Here is a 25,166-nt window from a genome sequence, read left to right as displayed (position 1 = left end):
GGGGAGGCTGAGTGTATGGGAGCAGGGTGTATATGAGAAATCTCTATACCTTCCCCTCAATTTCATTGTAGGCATGAGCTTCCATTATGTAGAATAACTGTGTGGCCCATATGCCTTCTTTATCTTCACTGTGTTCCTTATCCTACTCATAATTTGCGTAAGACAGAATTATAGCCCCCAAAGATGTCCACCCCATCACCCCAGAAAATTGTAAATACGTTAAGTTACATGGCAAGAGAGACTTTTCAAAATGTAATTCAAGATCTTAAAGTAGGGAGATCGTTTTGGATTCTTTGGGCCCAATATAATCACAAGAGCCTTTAAAAGCAGAGGCCATTCTCTAGCTGGAGACAGAAAGGATGTAGCAGAAGTGAGAAAGTCTTACAGTCTAAGAAGGAATCGTGTGACATTGCCGGTTTAAAGATGGGGCTGGTGAACAAAACAATGCCTGGAGAAAGGAAATGGCCTGAAGAAGCTGAGAGAGGTTCCCAGGGGCCAGCCGGCAAGGAATAGGGGCCTCAGTCCTCTAACCCAAGGAACTCCATTCTGCCAACAACCTAAGCGAGTTCAGAAGCGGATTCTAGAGACTTCAGGGAAGATGGCAAACATCTGATTTCAATCTTGTGAGAGACCAGAAGCAGAGTCCAGCCAAGTCCGTCTGGACTTCCACCTGGCCGAGCTGTGAGCGAATAGGTTTGCATTGTTTGAAGTCACCAAGTTTGTGGTAATTTATTACAGCAGAAATAGAAAACGAATACATCATCGTTAACTACTTCGAAGTCTCTGAAGACTAGGCCTTCTATGAATTCACCTTTAGCATCTGGCAGGGAAAAGTCAGTCAAATTGACAATAGAGCAAGGAGCCGTTGTACCTCCTGAGTGCTAACGACAAAGTATGAAGCGATATGCTCCCCGCAACCCCACCACACACACAAACACATACCCATCCAGCTCTGACTGGTCCCAAGAGGCCAAAAGATCGCAGACAGCATGGGCAGCTGGACAGTTCTTCAAATCTGACAGATTTCAGCAGAAGTGGACCTTGGGCTCCTTTCCTAAGCCAGCAATGATGTCAGAAGGAATGATCAGGACATGAAGTAGCTTCAGGATTAAAGAAGCTTAAATTTATCCTAACAAGCGGAAGATTTTCTAATTACTTAAGAACTGATTTTCTTTCTTTTTTCTTTTCATTGGTTAGGGTGCATCCATATCCCAAGCTCCACCTCATATGGTTTAGCAGGCATAGAGGTGATCTGTAGAGCTGAGCCAGGACACACTGAATTGATATAGGAGGTTTCTACTGCCATTCCTTTGCTCTGGCCTGAATCTCAGGATCCATTGGAAGATACATATCATCACCTCTCTTACCCTACCATGTGAATTAACTTTTCCTTACCTAAAACAAGTTTGACTGCACCTAATTGCAGGAAGGAGATGAAGGATCAGTCAGGAATAGCCAGATGTTGCCTCCCTTCCACTGAGGACCATAGCATCACTGTAAGAGGATAGCCCTGGGCGAGGGATAAGATTCACATCTCGAGAAGATATTGTCAGTCTTGCTCCTTTGTGCTGTCTGTGGTTGGAAGAGTGTGTGTGTACACAAAGGAAGGAAGAAAATATGAGTATACAGTTTGTGTATATACTCCACTGATATAATTTGCCCAAGACATAGAAATATAAATGATAGATGGTTAGTTATTTGGTAGGGGATAGTTTTGGACCAGAGGGAGGAAAGCTATGAATATACCAAACATAGGAGCAGGGATTTTGTCTAATAGGTAAAGGGGAAATCTGTATGTGTAAGCTTGAAGAATTAATCCTCGAGAACTTTGGGTAGAAATCACATTTTGCTTTTGTTTCTGAGGACTCTATGTCTGAGTTAATTAAAACACTCTGAGTGTCTTGAATCCTTCAAAGTCTTCGAAAGCTTTCAGATACGTGGAACAAAAATAATTCTGAGTCTTTACAACCAAATATCCCATGTATTGGGCATCGACAGACAATCTTTATAGGATAAATTGTACTATTTATAGGATAAAGGGCTGAACTGCTTATTTTATAGGATTCTGAAGCTAAATGCCAGAAATCCAGGGATCTTGGTTATGGTGTTGACTATTTGATTAAAGAACACAGCTTAGCGACAGAGAGATGAAGATTAACGCACCTAAGAATTCATCAGTGATCTGGAAGGGAATGCGAGCATGAGAATAGAAGCCCCCGCAAGTCCTTAGGAATCGTAGACAGGCCAATGGATGGCTCACTGCAGCATGCATAGTCTGGGCACAAGCCGCTGCATTTGGAAATAAGAGGTAAGGGTGCCTTCAAAACTGGATGGAGGACTTGAACTGTACAAATAACTACATCAAACATAATACCACAGAATTGTATTTATATTATACATTGTTTTCACATTGTAACATCCACACTGTTCACCTGTGACACAATTCTAATGATTTTGAGTATATGTTTACTGTAATATTTTTATATATATAATATATATGTAAATATATATATACATATATAAAATCTATAAAATCAAGAGGCACTTCCAGTAATTCTGGCAAACAAGGAGCATCACTGTAGTGTCTAAGCTAATAAACAATAAAAATAAGTACAACTTATCTAATATTTTTTCTGTACAATTTTACTTTTTACAAAATACTTATCAGCAATTAACTAAATTACTTAACAAATAATTAAGATAGGAAGATATGAAGTATTGCTGCATGTATTAAGTGCAAGGTACAGGTGAAAGGAAAAGATTTATTTCAGTTGCAAAATGATCACTTCAGTCCAATGCTTCACTTTTGGGTTTCTATAAGTTGATAAATTTGGAAAGTTATTAATAAACATATTCAATTGAGAAGTGGTAAGAATTACCTTGTTAAAAACTGTCGTGTGCAAATGACATCCCCTATACTGTTACTTTGGTTGGTACTTCTTTGAAAATATTGCTTTTTAGGAATACTAAATTTGGTTTGCAAGTACTCAAGAAGTCAAATATTTGGGACATGCTAATTTAAACTTTCCAATGGCAGTTTTTTGTTTTGTTTTGTTTTTTGGGTTTTTGGTCAGAAAAAGGAAGAAATAATGACAATCAGAACAACTGTTCCATCGGGAATAAGAAACCCATTTTAACACCAAAAACAAAATCAAATTAACCAAATTAACTCAAACCAAAAATATTCTAGATTCAAATTACAGTTCTTTCAGTTGCACATCCTAATAGCATTATAGAAACCCAGGGAGATTCTCATTTTCATTATTTGTTTCATTTATTTGTTCTGAAAGTTTCAGAACATTTATAAAAGCACCAATTTTCATTTTGTGATTTGCATGATAAAAATCCTCAGGAAGAAATATCAGGGGGTGGGTGCGTTCAGTGATATTTATTTCCAGTGCTCATCAACAAACAAACTGTCCTTGTTGGAACAAAAATGGTACGTATTCTTTGGTGAGAACGTATCAAGAAGTAAGAGATACTCATAAACGGAAAACAAAAACAAAACCACCAGTTAAGCAAACATAATATGGTGAAAATCCCATGCAAATATTTCACAGAGTATTAAAAAATAGTGATTTTTAAAAAAAACAATGAACAAGTATATACTAAAAGTCAGGCCAATAAACCCCACTAACAAGTAATATACAGGTATGTTAGGGTTATCATTTAAAGATAGCAACACTGTAGTACTGGTTTATGCTTATAACTAGCTAAAACAAAATATGATAGGAGTTGCTTGAGCCATAAAAATAATCAGTTAACTTTTAAAAGAAGATTGATGGAAAATTCTAACCACCACCAAGTTATATACACAAATAAAACATCTCTAAACAATTACTTTTAATTTTGCATTAAATCATCCAAATATTTTGCTATAATATAGGGAGTAAAATTACTAGTATAAAAAAAAATTCCTTCCCTTCAAAAGGTAGTCAAGCAGCAGTTTCCAAGCTCCAAGGGCTAATTCACATTCCAAAGCATGTGTAAGTGCTGAGTGTAATAAAGGAAGTCAGGGCTGAAATATGGATCCATTAAGTCCTTTTACTCCAGAGTAACTGATAACTAAATTGGTTTGTCACAAAGATGGAGGGGTATCCCGGGGTGATCCTTCACATTTTATGCAGTGTTCACTCCCAAACCATAGCTCTCCCCCCCCGCTTTTTTTTTTTTAATACCACGGGCTGCACAATGAAACCAGGCATGGTGAGTTAGAACTTGGGGTGAAAGGCGTTCTTTCTCCTTATTGTGGCAGAGAAGTTCTGATTCCTTTTGCTTTACTATTTTGAGTTAGGGAAATAAAATTGAAGAGAAGCCCCACTTTTCTCCTATGAGTTTGACTTTGGTTTTTTGTGTGTTTTTGTTTTTGTTTTTTTTAAGAGGGAAGGGAGACTTTCCTGCTACAATTTGTTTCATCTGAAAGAAGTACTTCTACTGACACTGAAATTTTAGTTAAGGCAGTAAAGTTTTAAAATAGTTTTTTAAAAAATTTCTTTTCTATTAATGAATTCCAAATTCCAACCTACCATTTGGTCAGTCTTGGTAGATGAAGCAGTGGGTGTGGATTATTGCCTGGTCAGTGCTTCATCTGTGAAAGTCAAGATTAATAAGATGTGATTTTCTTAGTAATGAAGATAAGTATTTGGCATTTTCAGTGTGTTACAATTTAGTAAAATATAATCTACATTAATAGACCACTTATTTTAAAAACAACCTAATCCATGATCAATTGCTGGATGATAATACATTTCTTTTTCTTGGGAAAACCCAGAAGAACTCGGGCTATAATTTGTACACTTGATCTAATTAAACTATTGGGACTAAATTTATTTTTATCTATTTCATGTATTTCTTGGACCCTCCATAAAGCCTTTGCCTCCCTGAGGCATGACATACCTTAGAAAAAGAACTAAATACTCTTTCCAGTTTTCTGTTACACAATAGTTCTGATTATATCAATATATTTAACATCTCTATACCATGGAATGCCATTTTGCAAGTTTTGTTTTAGTCAAATAATTAAAAAAACAATTTTTTAAACAGCTTTGGTTCAAAAGCTTAATCAAATTTAAATATTCTTGATAGTACTTACATAGGATGTTTTAATATTACTCTCTTTGAAGCATTTTTTGATTGAATTATTTGCATGACCAAAGAACCACTTCTTGATGTGAAGCAATGAAGAAACCTTTCTGAACATGGACATGTTCAGTAGTTCTTATCAAGAAGGCGTCGGCTTGACTTCTCTTCTCTGTTCCACCACTCCTCAGGGAAGCAGAAATCCATGACTACCAATGCCTGTCAAGGCAATCAACCTCAGAAGTATAATATGGAGAAGAACTAGCTGCCCTTAGATAGGAAATTCAGGCTCTTTTTAGAACCTGAAGCATATACCAAAAACCAATTTTGTTTTTCATCTCTATATAATTCCACGTAGTTTACAGTCTTACTGCACTTAAATAATTAATGGAGGATCAGTCTTTTTGAATCTGCGGATGTGAACACTGAGTTCCACCAAATAATAAAGCTTTAATGTTCAGTTTTGGATCTCCAAACGTATTTTGCAACAAAATGCCCAATTCTTTTGCGTCACCATCGTTAACCTGCTGTTAGAATGATTTTATAGTATGAACATAAAGAACACTTCAGGTGAGGTAAAAGCACCATTAGGTAAGGGAAAAGCAGCATCATTTTAACAAATGAAATGTGTGGTGATACACAAACGCCCTACCATCCATGGTGCATCATGGAGACTGAAAACCCTGTTCTTGTTCTCTGACCATGGATCATCAGTGCTAAACATGATAAATACCATGCAAAACCTCAAGTTAAGTTATTCAATGCTCTGTTTGCAGTTTCATTAACTCAGTGCTTATAGTCTAGTTAATTTATCCCAAACTTGCTATAAGAATTTGAATATTTTCTAGAGGAACAACCTGATATGAATATAGGACCTAAAACTTGCATAATTTGCTCTGATTAGAAGTTCTACGACTAATTTAATTTTGGAATGCTCCTCATCTAAAATGGCTACTTGGTTTCCTAATCTTAAAGTGGAATTCTGTTGAACAGATTAGAAACAGACTGACAATATCGGCAAATTCAGTTTTCTTTCATGGAAAAATCATGAGAGAAATGAATGACCTAGAACAATGATCATAAGGTATTTTGTTGCTTGTTAGGAGAAAAGGTGAACAAAGGAAACTCAGTTTGGATTCAAACTATATAGATATTTTAGCTCTCAATGGTCTGGAGTTGAGCTATTAGCATTTGAAATTTTATTGATATTTTCTTTCCACGTGCAGGAGCTGATAATCTCTAGAATAAGGAGAATCTTGACTTACCCCAGACTACAAAAGTTTACAAAACTCTGTTTTACTAGAGCCTTCTGCCAGTTTGAAAAGACAGTTTATTTCCAAAGTGGCATATAAGCTAGAAAGGCATCAAGTGGGGACTCAGCGTTAAGATGGAAGAGAGGACAGTAAGATCCTTACTGTGGTTTTAATTCTTGTTTTAGAAATTTCTTAAAAGGCAAGGAGTGGAGATCCCCATACTGACAGAGAAGCACCAAAAAATACCTGCCAAAGTAGGATAGAAATGAGTTTTTGATTATTCACTTCTCATTACTCAGGAGTTGTTCATCACACAAATAGCTCACTTTTGTAAAACAGTCATTTCAAACTTTAGGCTTTATTTACGATGATAATTTTCATATCTTTATTACTTAGAAAATAATTTATATTTTTCCACCATTTAAACAAAGAATAGGCCTGAGTCTCATGCGTTTTGCACAGCTTTTACCCTCAAAGAAAGTTCTCCGGGCACATGACAGGGGACGTCAGGAAATCGTAAATCAAGAGAGGCAAGGGACATGAGGAAATCACAATACATACAGGTAATATGAACAGTCTGCATGTCCTACAATCCCTTTTCTTTAGTTTTACTGGGATTGCAATGGTTAGGGTTTGTTCTGGAATTCCATCAAAATGGAACACACAGAATTGGGTATTCTTTTAGAAAATGAGTATTTCCTTAAATATGAGGACATCCCTTCACTTGTCAGATGAAGACCAATATAGATCTATCCAGAGCTACTGTCTTCATCTTCCACTGAGAGCAAAACTAAGTCTTATATAAGTGACAAAAAATACAATTTTATCACTTAGAAAAAAACTAAAGTGGTGTTTTCACCAAGGAAACAATATCCTAAAGGTTGGCTTAGACGGATAACTGAAAAAACATTCTATGAGCACGCTGGAAATAACACCAATGATGCTCACAGGATAGCTGGTCTTTTCCTTAACAGAAGGCGACCCCTAGCATCAAGGTCACCAGTTCCAAATTTTCCTACCATTGGTTTTATGGCTATCTATACAATTATCCCTTTTCCTAAATGGGCTAGAAATTCCTTCATTTGAAAGACCTGAGTTTATCTAATGGCACCTATACATAGGCTCATATAAAAATGTAGTAAATGGCAACAAATAAACTGGCACCACAGGGAGTAAGCTCCAGAGTTGGAAGTGAACACGGTAACATTGCTGTCACCAAGGCGGGGGTGAATATCATCAGCGGAAAACATCTCTTTATGTCCCTAGGCATCCTTTGGGATGTAATGAATGTGTATGAAAGTCTCATACTTGATCTCCATTCCTTTATTTCAATGGACTTTTAGCTTTAATAGATTGGGAATTTATTTTTGAAGAAAAAATGGTCAATCTGCCTGGACTGATGAACACAATTCTGGAATGAAGAGGTTCTAAGTGCTTTGGCCACCATTACTTCATGTATTTTAAAACAAACTAAATGAAACCAGGTAGTTTGCTAAGACCTCTACTCTGGCAGTCAGGCTGGCCCCTATTTGGGGCTTTCCAGCTTTGACGAAGCTGCCAGTGTATGCTTCTAGACTCTCAACTGAACGGCTGTCATTCCACTTGCTCCACAACCATATTTTTCCTCGACTTAACAAGTGTTTTAGATATGTATGGCATTTGGAGAAAGGGAAAAGATTCGTTTTGTTAAGGAATTAAATGCAAGAGGTATGTGAGCACAAATTTTTTTTCCTCCTCTCTTATTTGCAAGGGCTGGAGAACAGTTAAAGTCACTGGGGAAATAAATGTATCTGACTCACAGTAATTTTTGCAAACATGAGACACACAGGCAACACTAAGAAAATGGAAAACAACTCAGTACACCCTGAATAATGAAGACATAGTGTGAAGTCAAAAAATATGAAATTATTCTCATTATTTAAGTAGAGCCTGCATTTACTTGAGCCTTTTCATTTTTTCTTACTTAATGGGAAATTTGCTTTGAAAGTGTTTGTTTTTGATCATATTATCTTTGCCGTGTTTGGAAAATGCCACGGGTTAATGTACAATCATTATTTTGGGAGGGAAGAATATTCATTTATGAGAAACAAAGGCATCTTTAAAATGTAAACACTCTTTTCTATGACGTCAGAGGAAATAAAAATTAGAAATCACCATCAAGGTCTCCTTAGAAGCTAAGATCGTTTCATTGATGAGCAGTTGCGTACATAGTATTGAAAGAGGAATTATGACCAAAAAGTGTTGGCAAGAAATGGACACCAATCATAAAAATTCGGTATTGGTTAAGAAAGTCTTTCTCTTTGGGAGACATGGACCCCAAAATTACACAAAAGTTAGGAAAAGTTCCTAGTGAAAAAACCTTTGTGGCATCCTCATTTAATTGGCATAAAATAACTGTATCAGATTATCATTTAAATTAGGATAGGTAGATAAGCGGCTGTCCATAGACCTCCGTGCAAATGAATCATCACTCTCTTACTGGGCTTGGAGATAGATACAATGTATAAAAATGGTGATTAAAATATAACTTTATAAAAATGTTTCCCTTTTCCTTTTTTTTTAAAAAAAGAGTTTACTATCTACAGAAACAAAAAAATCTTATATTTACATCAAGATAACTATTCATGACAAATATAATAATATGAAATAAAATATTGGAAGTGAGTATCAACTTTTTAAATAGAGGTTTGGCTCACAGCATAAACAAGTGTAGATAAACAAAATTAAAAAAAAAAAAAAAGACTTTCAATAATAGGCCCAGTCCCCCCCAAATCCCTCTATAATTTTCCCTGCCAAAAGGAACAGACAACGGACCAGACTGCAGATAGAAGCCACCCCATCCCACAGCACGTGGACCACCACAACAGGGCCATCAGTGGGAACTTCGCCACGCAAAGCCAATCTTCAAGAGTTGCCAAGAATCGGTCTTTCACTATGTCAACAAACACCAAACCCCGGGTTGAAATTTTCCCCTTTCATCTCTCACTATATATCCTCCCACAGTGGGTTTCTTTTTGTCTTTTTTCTTTCTTCTTTTTCTACCACACATTTTGCAGCAAACTAAGACACGGGGTATCACTGTTAGAGCAATTCCCCAGGTCTTCTCTGTCAACGTTTGAGAATTCTAACCTAATTAAAAGATCTGCCTCCAGCTCCTTCTTAGGTGTTTACGTATAAAGAATGCCATCCCCTTAAAAAGGTGATTTGATCTTCGGTGAGTGACACACTCACAAACAGCTCCTATACATTCATTAGGCAAGTAGATTGGAAAATGCCTGTCTTCCAGGTTTAAGGCTGGCGATAGAGCGCCTCCAAGTGGTGCATGAGCAGTAGTACCAGTCACGTGGCCCTCTCACCAGCCTGTGAATACCCTCCCTCTGCGGAGGGATCTGTACTGAAACTGCATGGAGGCAGGCGTTTGGGACGGCGGCCTCTCAAAGACACTCCAGAATGAACTGCCTTCTGCTTGTTCAGATGTGCTGCGTCATCTGCTGCAGCTATTCTATGAACTACTAGAACCATAAAAATCTCTTTGCATACACACATACATACACACAAGCACCCTTTCACTCCTCTCTCTCTCACACACATTCACACACACACACAACACACGCAATGTTGGCAGGATGTATAAGAATTCAAATAATGCTCTGGAACTTTCATCCGTCAGGACTAAGAGCAAAAGCTCCTTAGTTGGTAACCTACATTCACTGCACTGTTTCCCTGCTAAGCCGCACCATTGCCTTTGTGATTTGTTTTCCTTTATTTTTTCCTTTATAACTTATTATATCACAGTGACCACTATATATCTTAATATGAATGTTACTAAATTGTGGAGCCAGTAAGCCTGGCTTTCAGTGTGCATGTGCGTGTATGTGTGTGAATATGTTTTACATGTATCTACGTGCGAGCTTATATACACACACATATATATTTCTTCCTTTAAAAAAATCCTTAGAAGCTGGTGTTGCAAATGTGAAAGCTTCTCTGAGCAAGAGTTTTTAACAATGTACCTCACTGTAAAAATAAACACATAAAATGCGAAGAATCCCAAAATGCAATAGCTGTTTGCCCATCTTCTCGTATTTCTACAGTGTTGTGTCTAAGTGTTGTGCTGGCTTGAAAAAGAGTCTGTGACAAGTCACTCTGTTTGGAAACACAGCTCATTGTATCCAACTGTCACTGGTTTTGCTCAGCGGTCGGGATCTCCTCTCCTCTGGGCTTCCCTTTCTCTTCCTCCTCTTCCCTGATGGCCTGGATCTGATCTGAGGAATGCTGCTGGGGGGACGGGTCCAGGGACGGATTCTCTAGGCCCGCCAACCGCTGTTCCTCTTCAATGACTTTCTTCCACATCTTGTGGTTCTGCAGGAGGTGCTGAGTTATTTGGCAGTAGATTTTCCTCCTTTTGAAAGTTTTCTTTCCTGAGAAAACACCAAATCACTTATTTGTGTGCTATTTCTTTTCACGTTATTAATAGGAGCTAAGTACCAAATGGATACGTATATCACTGGATTTGTTTATCACAATGACGTTGTTCGCGAGAGTGGGGAAATAAGAGGAAGACCGCAATAATCAGTCATAAATCATGAAGACATACTGTGAACAGGATTTAATGTTCAGTAATGCCCAATACAAAGTTTTGCTTGCTTCTTGGTATTATTCTCAATACACTCAGATCCTCAAGACTGTTCACCTAGACCACTGGAAGAACCTCTTGTTACGTCTTTCTTCACTTTGTCAACTAATTCAACTCCCACAAGTCTACAAGATTGATTTCTTTAAAGTTGGTTTCAGTGTTATTGTTCTGCTTCATGCGGACTAAAAAATTAATGTCAAACTCCTCTCAAAGTTCTCCCACAAGAGGCACAAACCCACGTTTGCAGTCTTCCTTCTTCTACAGCCTGGCTTCTGTCTCTACTTCACTGTTCTCTCTCCTGTTTATGCTGTGAACTCTTCTGCCTTCAAGCTGGTACTGCCCTCTTTCTCAAATGCGCTTCTCAGTCACTGAAAGTTCACGCCCATTTATTATTTTAAGACCCAATCCAGGTTCACTGAATTCCTCCTCTAAGAAACAATCTCTCCCTCTCCCTCTCTTCTAAACTCTCATTTCACTCCATATATACTTCTCAGAGTACAGATTGCTTTCGTTTTTTTTTTCCTTTCTCATTATCATTACCTCTTTTTCTGATCACCGTAGAGCCAAAATCATTGAGTGGAAACTCTCATCCCTTTTTTAATTATGTAGTTCTAGAAAAGGTTGTCAAACTCTACTCCCCCCACCCTTCTGACAACACAGCTGTGTCGCAGTGACTGGTCAAAGGGTATATATGTGACCCAAATCAGGTCAGGTAGAGTCCTTCCCTGGGATTTTTCCCAATGGCACAGAATGAGAATGAGTAAGGGAATGGGGACTGGGGATCTTTTCTCCTCTGCTTGTTTATCTGGAATGAAGGGAACATAGAGCTGGCTATAGTTCCAGTCTCATGAAGAAAGCAAGGTTGAAGATCAGGCTGTCAGGCAGGGGACTGTGAGACGGGGCAGGTGCAAGTAAGCATGGATACTGGACAACATTAGGTTTACCTAAACCAATCATTTTCCCTTTTGTATATGCTCACTTGATTGGAGTCTTGTCACTTGTAACAAAAACATTTTCCTTGGTAATGTGCATCCTTTAGGGCACTTATCTTGTTCTCATATATTCTAGGCATTAGCCCCTCTATTAGACTCAGCTTCTTTTAGGGAGCCTTGTAAAGACCTACGTACACCTTATACAGAACGAGACTCAGCAAATATGCTTGTAATAGATAAATTACATTGTCTTGGTGACCCAAACAGTTCATGTTTTCAACATAGAAGTACTGAAGCCAGTTTTCACAGAATTGCATCTCTTGGTTGAGGAAGTGTAATAAAATCAATTTCAACAGAAGAAACAGAAGATATGTTAAAGAATTTGAATTGATACCGTAATTCACTATTTAGTCTTCCACTTCCTTATCTATTTATTAAGCACCTAATCTATTTATTAAGCACCTAATACGTACCAAGGTTCTGGTCATTCACTGATAGACATAATGCTTGCCAGCATGGAGTTTTTACTCTAGTGGGGAGACCGTGAAAAAGCAGGTGCAATCACACTGAGTCTTACAGAATCTTTTAAAGGTGGCAGGAAGAGAGAAAAAGGACTCAGCTGAGAGGATATGGCATGATGATGGTGGCTTGGGATGGGGTGAAGGTAATGGAAATGAAGAGAATTTGATAAATGTGAGATACATTTGTGAGGTTTAATCAACAGGACTTTGGCAACTGATTAGATGTAGGGAAAGAAGAAGAGGGAGGAATCAAGTTAAAAAAAAAAAAAGAGCTACTCTATGGCCCAGCAAGTGCACTACTAAGTATTTACCCAAAGGATACAAACATAGTGATTTGTAGGGGCACATGCACCCCAATGTTTATAGCAGCAATGTCCACAACTGCCAAAATATGGAAAGAGCCCAAATGTCCCAAATGACAGATGAATGGATAAAGATGTGGTGTATATGTACAATGGAATATTACTCAGCCATCAAAAGGAGTGAAATCCTGCCATTTGCAATGACGTGGATGGAACTAGAGGGCATTACACTAAGCAAAATAAGTCAGTCAGAAAAAGACAAATACCATACGATTTCACTCATGTGTGGAATTTAAGAAACAAAACAGATGAACATAGGGGAAGGGAGGGAAAAAAAATAAGATGAAAATTGAGACAGAGGTAAACCATAAGAGACGCTGGACTCTAGGAAACAAACTGAGGGTTGCTGGATGGCAGGTGGGTGGGGGGATGGGGTAACTGGGTGATGGGCATTAAGGAGGGCACTTGATGTAATGAGCACTGGGTGTTATATGCAACTAATGAATCACTAAATTCTACCTCTGAAACTAATAAAAAACAAAACAAAACAAAAACCCTGAGCTGTCTGGCCTGAGGTATTGCGTAGCTGGTATTAAGATGTACTGAGAAAGGCAACGTTAGGTGAGGAGATTTGAGGGGGACGCTGAACATGAAATATCTGGGAGACCTTCAAGGGCAGGGGTAAAGTAGGCAGCTCATCTTGAGCTTAGAAAAGGGTCTGTTCACGGCCAGAATATAACTCTTAGTACCTTTATCTGAGTGACCATTTTAGACTTAGGCCAAGAATTTAGAAAGTAGGCTAAGATCCCCTCTTAGACTGTAAACTTCCCTATGGACAGAAACCTGTTCCTCCTTTTGTATGTATATTCACAAAGCTCCAGACTTCAGTAAGTATTCAGTAAGAGTTTACTAGATGAATCATGTTCTCCCTAGTTTCTGCTCCACAGTTGCAAGTAAATGGTGAAGTGTTGATATGTCATAAAAATGACAATGATATGAAAAAGTGGTCCACAGGATATTCTGATCTAATTGAGACTACGTTAAGAGTTAATAGTACAGGTTACCAGGATGGTCAGCAGAGATATTTGGGTTTACTTAATGAAGTAACAATGATTCACAATGTATAATCTGGGGGAGGGGGAGGAAGAAAAAAAAGAAGAAAAAATAGTAACAATGAGAAAAAAAAATCTATTTGCTATAAGGGGTGCCAAAGGAACTAGATCTCTTGGAAGCCATCCACCAAAATTTTTATGGAAGTATTAGTGACTCCTTCCACAGTTTTATTATAATATACCACAAAAATTTCTTGCATTTTACAGGATAAGATTGATTTAAAAATACAGATCAAATAAAAGGACATTAAATTATCCTGAATTACTTTTGAACCATACAGACACATAACAAAATCATTAAGTTGAATAAATGCCAGAGGGAATGGATACAGGCAGAGTCATAAGCAAAAATTTAAAAAACAATTTACTGTATTCATTATTTTATTTATGAGATAAACCCATCAATCAAACTTATATTGACCACCTATTAATTGACAAGCAATTTTCTGGATGCTACAGACACAAAGACTGATTAGTCCAAGAGCTTGCCTTAAGGGAGCTTGCAGTTTATAGGGAAGAGAGCAAAGAAGACAAAAAACGAAATACACATGCTGTATTTGTGTTTTATGACAATGTACGCATGTGATCAAGATGGTATTAATGTTCCCCTCACCTTGACTAAACTCTAGACTGGTTTCTTCCAGATTATAGTTCTCTGACTTCCCTTTCCTTATAGCATTTACTTTATAAGAGTTGAAAGTGCAAATACCTTCTCTGCTCCTCTGTAATACAGATAAATCTTCTCCCAGCTTCTAGCCAGTTTTATAACCCAGGAACATCTTTCTCAAGTACCTGGGTGTGATTCTTTTGAAATTAAATCATTGAGAAAAACAGGGTCCCTAACTTCCAGTCTCCATGGGAGGGTAAGTGCCCAATTTCAACAAGTACCAATTAGCAAACAGATGGCTCAATCACATTGACCAACTTCCCTCTAAGGTCCTATAGTACTTTTTCAATAGCTCATGCTAGTGCCTAAGAATTCTCCTGCCTTAGTTTCAATAGAGTTGAGTTTAATATCTCTTCCTTATTGCAATAATCTTGAATAAAGTCTTTTTTGACATTTTTAATAAGTGTGCAGTGCAATTTCTTTCTGAGACATCAAACCATGGCAACACACACGACTCGATCTGCAAGGGAATAGGTAAGATTTTTTTCAAGGGATAGGACACCTGAGATGAGATGTAAGTTTTGAGAATTAAACACACTGGGTGAAGAAGGTGTGGGCAGCATCCCAGGCAGAGTGAGAGGCATGTATACAGACAGAAGGTGATGGGGTCCTGGAGCATGACATCAATTTCTTCATTTGAAAGTTTCTTAATAAGGATACACACACACACACACACACACACACACACACACACTAAATTTAAAGAAATCTGAATTATTTCTATAAAAATCAATAAGATATATTACTACTACATTAGTTTTTTTTTATTAGAGAGAGGGAAGGAGGGGCAGAGGGAGAGAGAGAATCGGGACTCGATCCCATGACCCTGAGATCATTACCTGCACTAAAATCAAGAGTCAGACGCTCAACCAACTGAGCCACCCAGATGCCCCTACATTAGGTTTTTAAAAGCACATTTATAAAATTACTCTTCTACCAAAGCCATCTACTTGCCTATTTCTACTTTGTTTTTATTGTAGTTAGTACAAATCAGTTTCTGTTGAGAAATTTTTAAATGTTAATATACTTTTTTTTTTTAAAAGATTTTATTTATTTATTTGACAGAAAGAGACACAGCAAGAGAGGGAACACAAGCAGGGGGAGTGGGAGAGGGAGAAACAGGCTTCCCGCGGAGCAGGGAGCCTGATGCGGGGCTCGATCCCAGGACCCTGGGATCATGACCTGAGCTGAAGGCAGACGCTTAACGACTGAGCCACCCAGGTGCCCTTAAATGTTAATATACTTTTTAACCTATACTTTGAATCAAGAGAGTTCCACATGAGCACTGGCTAAAGGATAGATTTGAATCATGGTGATAGAAGAAATGCTACTACTCAAGGTGATTACTCCATCTGAATGTCATACACATTCATGGCAGTGTATTCATAGGGAAGAGGTAACAAAAGCTCAATTTTTCTCTTTTTCCTTTCAGGGCAGCCCCCATGAGAACAGCTGTTCTCTTATTAATGCTGTTAAATGTTAGCAATAAACCTCTCTGGAATTAAACTGAATAAGGTGACGTAGAAGAAAGTTTGTACCAAATAAATTTGCGTAGATTAGAGTCTGCAGGTGGTCTAAAATATGCCTGTATTGGGAGCCAAATTGTTCAGCACTGGAACCTTTTGAAATGAGAACAAAGAGCCTTTCATTGCTCAAATTCTAAATGCAGCTTAGTACTTCATTAGAAACCTCTTAGTTCGCTGTAGGAATCTTTCAGATTTAATTATGAGGTTGGGAAAAAGTCTTCTTTCCCTAGGATACCATATTGAAACATTTAATTCTGTGTTTCCTGGGAGAGCTCCAAGTTTCACAAATTGCTGAAATTATCAGTGCATGTTTAATCTAAATTTTTTCTGAAATCTAAGTTTGAGGCTAAATCAAGTTAACCATCTCAGTCAATATGATTATGAAATTAAAATTACTAGGATTCTACAGCAGTAGAGTTTGGAGAGCTAGGTTTGGAGAGCAACGTATCTGAATCTGGAAGTCAGTAGGGCAACTTAACCCTACAGAACGAAAAGTAATTGAATATCTGGTTGTTGCGTTTGCTGCTAAAGCCAACGTTGACAAGTTGAGCCTGTTAAATCTCCTGCCCTGTGTTCTTCGATTCTTGATGCCTGTATTATGTGTGTGTTTTTTCAATGTGTTTGAGTTCAAATAGCAATCAGTGAGGGCCCATGGGAACAAAGCTCTTCCAAGAGGCTAAGCCTACAACACTTTCCAATGTCACTCAGTGGAAACAACAACAACAACAACAACAACTGTCCTGTCCTTAGACAGCAAACTACCGGCTCTTTGAAAAGAAAGAAAAGAAAGAAAAGAAAAGAAAAGAAAAGAAAAGAAAAGAAAAGAAAAGAAAAGAAAAGAAAAGAAAAGAAAAGAAAAGAAAAGAAAAGAAAAGAAAAGAAAGAAAAAGAAAGAAAGAAAGAAAAAGAAAGAAAGAAAGGAAGAAAGAAAGAAAGGAAGAAAGGAAGAAAAAGAAAGAAAGAAAGAAAGAAAGGAAGGAAGGAAGGAAGGAAGGAAGGAAGGAAGGAAGGAAAAGAGAAAGAAAGAAAGAAAGAAAGAAAGAAAGAAAGAAAGAAAGAAAGAAAGAAAGAAAGAAAGAAAGAAAGAAAGAAAGAAAAGAAAAGGAGAAAACCAATACATATTTATTAAATGAACAAGTGAAAACATAAGCCATGAATCCCAATCTTGGCTCCAATCTCTGAATCTCAGGATCAGCCCCAAATTGCTAATGGGAACATTTTTATAAGCACCAGAGATATAAAATATAGTTACTTTGATAATAGAATATTGAAGGAAAACAACTTTTGACTTTCCCCTCATTCTGTACCCAAGTTAATATACAGGACAGAACTTAGGCAAATATTTGGCCTAGAACCAAATTTGCAAAACCCTCATCAGTTTATACTTAATAAAGATCTCCCTATCTCTGTTTGGTAAGCTTACAACAGAGTACTTATATGAGGGCAAAAATGGGTCAATACCCACGTTAGACTGTATTTACTGGATGGCTGAGATGAAATGAGTCATGAATTTTCCTGACTGTGCTAAAAAATAGGAACAGATGATCAGAATGTCTCTCTTTGGGGTAATATTTCGGGTAAGCACTTTGAAAACAATTACGACTGTACTTTCTTTCTGAAGGCAGATGTAAACCACATACTATGTTTTCGTGAACACAAGAATAGTATTTGTGCAATAGCACTGTAAGGGTTATGGGTTTTACTAATTACGCTGTTTGGCTCTCCTCCCTATGACAGGAGAAATAGCAGAGAATATTTCAAGACAAGAAGAAAAATAATCTCTTTTTATAGTCAGGTAAGTTCAAATGGATTAGTTTGGCTACATGATGTGCTCCAAATCAATGACCAGATGGAAACACTTTTCATCATCTTTAATGTGACTACTCTGTCTGGTTCAAAGCCACAATCCTTTCTCACTTGGGTAATTTCAACAGCCTCTTAACTTATTACCCTCACTCTACCCCAAACTCAAGAGTATTCTCAATACAGCAACTGAGGCAACCTATTTAAAATATAAGCTCAATCAGCTAACTCTTCTGCACAAAATCACTGATGGCTTCCCACCTTACTCAGAGCCCCACCTTCAAACCCTATATCATCTGGCTCCCCACTGCCTCTCTCCTGCTGCTCCATCACCCACTTTCCTCTGTCTCGGCCACTCCAGCCCTCCCCATGCTTCTTGAACACCCAGCCAACACCCACCTCAGGACATTTATATGGTTTGCTTTTCTCTCTCCTTGGCACGCTTTTTCCATCTATACTTCCATGGATCCTTCCCCCACTTCTTTCAATCTTTTTTTTTTTTTTTAATCTTTTTTATTTAGACCATCTGTGGCTACCTTATCTAAAATTTTAACCTTTCTCTGCAATATTTCATATCCCTCTTCCTTTTTTTTTTTTAACTCTAGCATTTATCAGTACCTCACATGTTAGAGACCTACTGATTTGTCTTGCTTAGTGTCTACTGGAAAAAAAGTCTAAATAGGCAAGGATTTATTTATATTTAGTCTGATTTGTTCATGGCTCTATCTTCAGTACTTGGAAGAATGCCTGGCACAAAGTAGATGCTTAATAAATATTTGTTACATGAATGGGTGATAACTACCTCTTACCACTTCACATGGCCTTCCTCCAACTAAGCCAACAAAAGTCTATGGTTGCTCTATATGGTATCTGAAATTCCTTTCATCTCTAAATCATTAAGATACCCTGAAGAACAGGTTTCAACTGCTTAATTTCTCTTTACTTTATAACAGGGGCTGTATCTTCGGATGAATGTGGTATTATAATAGATTCCATTATCTATAACTTCTAGGGTTATGATATTAGGGAAGGGAGGTTATACACAATCAGATGAAGATGATATCTGGACACGAACTATGTAATTCATGAGAAGCATAAAATTTATCTGACCTATGTTAAAAAAAATCTTAGGAAAAGCACAGTAGAAATAGGTTTTATAAAACTTACTTGGAGATTCATTATTTTCACAGGTTTCCTCTTCATTTGGTGCTTCCTCCTCCTCTTCTTCTTCTGGGTCATCAGTATCTCCTGACTCATCACTACCTTCCACCCATTTCCCTGGCATTAGTCCTGCTGAATCATAGGAGTTGCAGAGAGGACCCACAATGTGAGAGATGAAGGATTCCTGAAGATTGGCCAACTGAGGAGCAGAACGGTCCATGAAGGGGCTTATTGGTAACCCAAGGCTGGCCTCTTCATCACCCTAGAAATAGGAATTTAGCATGAAGAGTCGACCAGAAAGATAAATGACATGGAAAGTTAAAAATACTAGTAAAGTTAACATTCACTTGGCACCTAAAATCTGCAATTATGTAAGAACCCAGATATTCATGTGTGAACTCCCTCTTTTACTTGACTGCTAAAAGATTCTACCCAAATTGCTAAGATTCCTGTCGAAATGCTTTGTTGCCATTTATCACTTTGGTGATCTTGAGTTTTTGGCTTTGATCAAAGGGCAATAGAAGAAATGGTCTAATGTCTTAATAGATAGTATTTCTTATTATGTCAGTCCTTGTTCTATTAGAGTATAAATGTACTTCAAAATGCAATCCTGGGAATAATTATGAAACAAATACATAATCTATCATGTTTTCTTCCTTTTGCCTTGGCTGCCAGTAAAGCTTAGAATAATTTATTGCTCAGTTAAAGGTGCTACCTTATCCCAGCTTTTGGTTGAATTATATCTTCTGTGATTATATGATTTCTGATATTCTTATTTGTCAACATGTTTAATAGTACTACTGTATAAGTGTTTTTTATTTTAAACTACTTCAAATCCCTCTGGAAAAAAAATAGACTGTCAACCAGTAGTCACTAGCAAAACTAACGAAGGAAATATACTGAAATATCAACAATGGTTATGTCTTTGTAATAGAATCATTATAACCGGGTTATCATTTTCCTTTTTTTATTTCTTTATTTTATTTCTTTTATTTTTTTATTTAAGATTTTTACTTATTTATTTGAGAAAGAGAGAACGAGTGGGGGGAGGGGCAGGGGGAGAGGGAGAAGTAGGCTCCCCACTGAGCAGGGAGCCCAACATGGACTGGATCCCAGGACCCTGGGATCATGACCTGAGCCGAAGGCAGCCACTTAACCAACTAAGTCACCCAGACGCCCCTATTTTTTCTGTATTTCAATATTTGGAGATTGATTATGAATTAATCTCATTTCTAGAAAAAGCAATACATTATTTTCTAGAAAGTACAAACCTTTTATCCTATGTATGAGTCCTGTCTATAAAACCCACAAAAGTTCTTTCTAATCCCTCTTCAAGTATGTCCAGTGATAGCTATTTATTACTTAAAAAGGTGCCTCATTTTATTTCTGGATACCTTTATAATACATATTTCTTTCTCACATTGTCTTGAAATCAATCTCCCTATAACCTCTATAGACTGAAAGACTTCTATAGACTTCTATAGGAGAAATCCACTGTTTCTTATAAATCAGACCCTGTGTTATGTGATAATTTTCTTTAATCTCCCCAACATGATACACTTAATCCTAAATTTGTATGTCAGTCTTTAAAGTATCTGAAGACAGTTACTATATCAACTCCATTCCCCGCCACACACCTCCCCCCCACCCCCCCGCCTAGGGAAATTATCTTCACTTCTTTTTTTTTTTAAATTTTTAATTTAAATTCAATTTAGTTAACATATACTGTATTATTAGTTTCAGGGGTAGAATTTGGTAATTTATCAGTTGCATATAACACCCACTACTCATTACATCAAGTGCCCTTCTTAATGCCCATCACCCAGTTATCCCATCCCCCCACCCACCACCCCTCCAGCAACCCTCATCATGTCCTTTTATGCCACTGATTCCTATCCTTTACCCATGCTCCACTACCTCCAGAATCCTCTTGAGAGTAGTTCACAGTACTCAAAACAAAGTTTCACATATAATCTGACCAAAGTAGGGTAATGTAGGGAAGATCACCTTATGCTTATCTTTTTGTGGTAGATTTTTCAGTAGTGTGTTTACTCTCACATTATCATGTCAAATAAAATGTCTATTTATAAAGCTTTTTCATATGCTGTTATCGACTATTAAAAGTAAATGAACTTAATCTGATGTACATTCATCCATATAAATGTAAATGAGCTTCTATTATAATAAACTTATTTTTTTAAAAAAGACACAATATGTCAATGGTCTTGCTAATGTCTCAGTAGGTCATTTCATTATTTCAACATCTTCTCCTGCCTCCCCCACCTCCATCCTCTGCAATACTTGCAAATAACTTTATCTTAGAGTTTTTAGTTTTTTTTCTGATGTTAGTTGAATATAAAAGAGACTGATCACACTTTTACAGCTTTTGCAAGCTTTTGTGAATTTATGAGCAGCCCAAGTATGAATTAAGATAAACAGTTAAGTTAGTTACCTGTTCATAAAATTCATTGACAATACCCTCTGTCCACTGAAGATGGAGCTCTTTACACTTAGCTGGCCCATTGATATCAGCCAACTTTATACACATTTGGCAAACCAGTAGGCGATCATTTTCATTGGTCCAATCTATTCCAACATCATCATTCACCTGTTTGAGGGGTAAAGGTAAAGTGTGGTTTGCTTCAATGAAAGCAAGAGTTGGACAGAATAAACAACAAAATATTTATGATCTTCTTAACATGTAGAGGTAGAATAACAAGAAATGAGGAATTTCTTAGTTATTTAAAATGCTACTGGCTTGCATAATAGTAAAATAGTTCATCAGAAAAATAAAATTTTAAATGATAAAGTAATTATTAATTATGGAACTGAAAATAAATGCTATTTAAAATTAGCATATATTACCAATGACCAGTAAATAAATATAACTACAAATGATAAGAAATTTTCTTAAGTTAACATTTGGGTATTTATGTTTGATGTATGAAATTTTGTTTCAGGGTTTTGACCTTTTCTACTTCCAGACAATTTATGTTAGTATACCACAGAGATGAGAGCAAATTAAATCAAACAAAAAAACCCAATGACAGTGAGAATTTTATTTCTTTGCAGCACAAAGAATAATATATAGGTAGACAGCACCTCAACTTCTCAGATTTCTAGACTGGGAGCAATGCCATATATCTGCTTCTGGTTAAACATTTTATTGCATTTCATTTTCACAGTTGACGTATTAGAGGTGAGAGCAGTAAGTTTTGTTCCACACTTTGATTCCATGACATCTTTCAATATGGTCATAAAATGAAGACTGGTACAAATCTAGTTACCTTGGCATTAAATTTGGCTACGAAATCAAAGTGTTTCTTCAGGTCAGTGGCCAAAATTGCTTCAATGACAAGGAAACGAAAATGCTTAAATTCCACATGGTCAAGGTTAACTAAGAAGTTGTACTCTGGCCGGGACATGAAAAGATTCCATGCAGCAGCTGCGTGATGATTCTCCAAAACTGAACGATCATTATAGAGCACCGCCTAGGCAAATAAGGCAAAGACTGAAAGATTCAACTTTTAAATTAAAAAAAAATCATAAAAAATACACAAGAATAGGCAGAGCCTTCAGGATCCTCTTTTTTTTTTTTTTTTTTTTAAAGATTTTATTTATTTATTTGACAGAGAGAGAGACAGCGAGAGAGGGAACACAAGCAGGGGGAGTGGAAGAGGGAGAAGCCGGCTTCCCGCAGAGCAGGGAGCCCGATGCGGGGCTCGATCCCAGGACCCCGGGATCATGACCTGAGCCGAAGGCAGACGCTTAACGACTGAGCCACCCAGGAGCCCCCAGGATCCTCTTTTTTCACGGAACACAGAAATGTAATCTCGTGACTGCTAGTTATTAAGAATTCCATATTGTAATTACATTGACTATTGATTACTTTCCTTGGTTGAAATTTCCTTTTTTTGTAAGATGAAGTTCATTTCCTTGAAACTTTATTCTAAACTCTTGCAAATGAGGGGCTTAGAGTTAGCTTTTATCAGATTTCTTTGCACAGAAATTTAATTATTAAAAAAAATCCAAATAGGGGCACCTGGGTGGCTCAGTCAGTTGAGCGTCTGCCTTCAGCTCAGGTCATGATCTCAGGATCCTGGGATCGAGCCCCACGTCGGGCTCCCTGCTTCTCCCTCTCCCTCCCTCCCTGCTTGTGCTCTCTCTCTCTCTCTCTCACTCCCTCTCTCAAATAAATAAATAAAATCTTAAAAAACAATCCAAATATACTAAAATTCCTAAGAGGTAAGTCACTTTCTGCATTTAGAATAAGAATTACCTTTTCTTTTTTTTCTTTTTTTTTTAAGATTTTATTTATTTATTTGACAGAGAGAGACACAGCGAGAGAGGGAACACAAGCAGGGGGAGTGGGAGAGGGAGAAGCAGGCGTCCTGCTGAGCAGGGAGCCCGATGCGGGGCTGGATCCCAGGACGCTGAGACCATGACCTGAGCCAAAGGCAGACGCTTAACCGACTGAGCCACCCAGGTGTCCCAAGAATTACCTTTTCTTAAGCACATATAACTAATAAATAGGAACGGACTCCTTGAGAGGCTTATAATTTAAAACATTCTCATCCCACAAGCAGCCATAGAAGATATCACCCTCCAACTAGTAACTAAAGGTGTATAATAAATATCTACTTGCTTGGAATTCTCTAATAATGCTGAGGGACACTACAAAAGAAGAGGAAGTTACCTAAACCTTGCTTGAAGACTAGAGTGGTAGATAGACAACACAGAAAAAAAAGGCATAAGGATAAAAAGGAAAGACAAACTACATGAAAATTTAAATTATACTAAGTAAAAATGCATACATGTCTAGGAAAATATGAATGATAAATGGTGCTGGCAAAAAGATTTGCCCATCTTTAGGAAAAATAATTCTGGTGTATGAAGGACACGCTGAAATAAGTTTAAGTAGTGAGGGGAAAAAAAATATCAGGATATTTTTATTGTATATAGATTAGAGGAAAATTCTAGTCTAGTCTTTAAGACAGGTGGAAATGGATGGGAGTTGGGTAAAAGACAAAAAGCAAACAAACAAAATAAGTATGAGAGCAGATTGGCTTCTAGATCCTCTAGAAAGAAAAAACAGGATCTCAGAATACTTACTAACATAGATCCAGCTAATTATTTTTTGTTTTTTGTTTATTTTTTTATTATGTTCAATTAGCCAGCATATAGTAAATCATTAGTTTTTGATGTAGTGTTCAATGATTCATTAGATCCAGCTAATTAAATCAAAGAGAAACTTACTGAGTTTAATTACATAGATGGAGATGCTAAGATACTCAGTGATTAATTTTTAACCTAAATTTAAGTATATAAGAAAGTGGACTTCTTTAAAGTTACTGTTTTTGGAATACTATGTTCAAGTAAAAAAAAAAAAATTCCCTCAAATGAATGAAATAAATTGATGTTTAAATCCTACTAACTAATAGAAATGTCATAGGAATAACGGTTGTTATAATAAATGTATTTCAAAGGAATGGGTTTTATGCTACCAAGAAGACTTACATAATTAAAAGTCCAAGAAAGATCTGGTTCTCTAATCTTTTCAAAAAGGGACTTTTGTATAGGTTGGATTTTCTTTGTTGAGAAGGTTCATTAATATAGATTCAACTAGTTTTTCTTCTTAAGAAGAAAACTGAGAAGGGTTTCCCAAGGTTAATAAAGTTGCATGCCTGCCATTAATATCTTGGAACAAACATGATATCTTTTCAAAATTTGCTTGGTCTCTACAAATATCCTAGGGCTAAATATAGTTTGGCTCATATTCATTTGGTCCCTATTATAAATCAAAATTTATAAAATTAATTTCTTTTGGAAAAATCTCTAAATCGAATTATTTCTTCGAATCAAAATTGAAAGATTTACCTGAGGAGCACTAGTTGCCACCAGGAAAGCATTAGTCCTTCCTGGGTGATCATAATCATGCATGGCTGCAGCCACATACAATGCCATTAACTCTAAGGCAGGGATATTTCCAGATAGACATCCGTATTTATCATCAGGCACATTATACATTTTTGAGAAGACATATCCCATATGTCCATGTGTAAATCCACTGTCAGAATCTGAGAAGAGAAAATGAACGTATAGAAATTTTTAAAAAGTATTAAACTGATACTATTTTCTTGACTTCCTTTTTTAAAGAAATGCTTCCCCCCCGCC

At 37.0% G+C, this 25,166-nt stretch overlaps 1 protein-coding gene across 1 annotated transcript in view; it reads right to left on the bottom strand.

The window, feature by feature from the left end:
* Positions 1 to 6,671: 6,671 nt before the first annotated feature.
* PDE3A (phosphodiesterase 3A) overlaps positions 6,672 to 25,166 on the bottom strand; it is a 323,314-nt gene continuing 304,819 nt past the window's right edge. Inside the window, exons 12-16 of the mRNA XM_078075704.1 lie at positions 24,870 to 25,069; positions 22,280 to 22,483; positions 21,445 to 21,600; positions 18,999 to 19,254; positions 6,672 to 10,753 (exon numbers count right to left, since the gene is read on the bottom strand). Of these exons, the coding sequence (XP_077931830.1) occupies positions 10,512 to 10,753; positions 18,999 to 19,254; positions 21,445 to 21,600; positions 22,280 to 22,483; positions 24,870 to 25,069 (1,058 nt within the window). The 3' untranslated portion in view covers positions 6,672 to 10,511. The remainder of the gene's footprint in view (positions 10,754 to 18,998; positions 19,255 to 21,444; positions 21,601 to 22,279; positions 22,484 to 24,869; positions 25,070 to 25,166) is intronic.

Source organism: Halichoerus grypus, chromosome 6 (assembly GCF_964656455.1).
Source record: "Halichoerus grypus chromosome 6, mHalGry1.hap1.1, whole genome shotgun sequence".
In the NCBI taxonomy this organism is placed as follows: domain Eukaryota; kingdom Metazoa; phylum Chordata; class Mammalia; order Carnivora; family Phocidae; genus Halichoerus; species Halichoerus grypus.
This window is presented reverse-complemented; position numbering and strand designations above follow the sequence as displayed.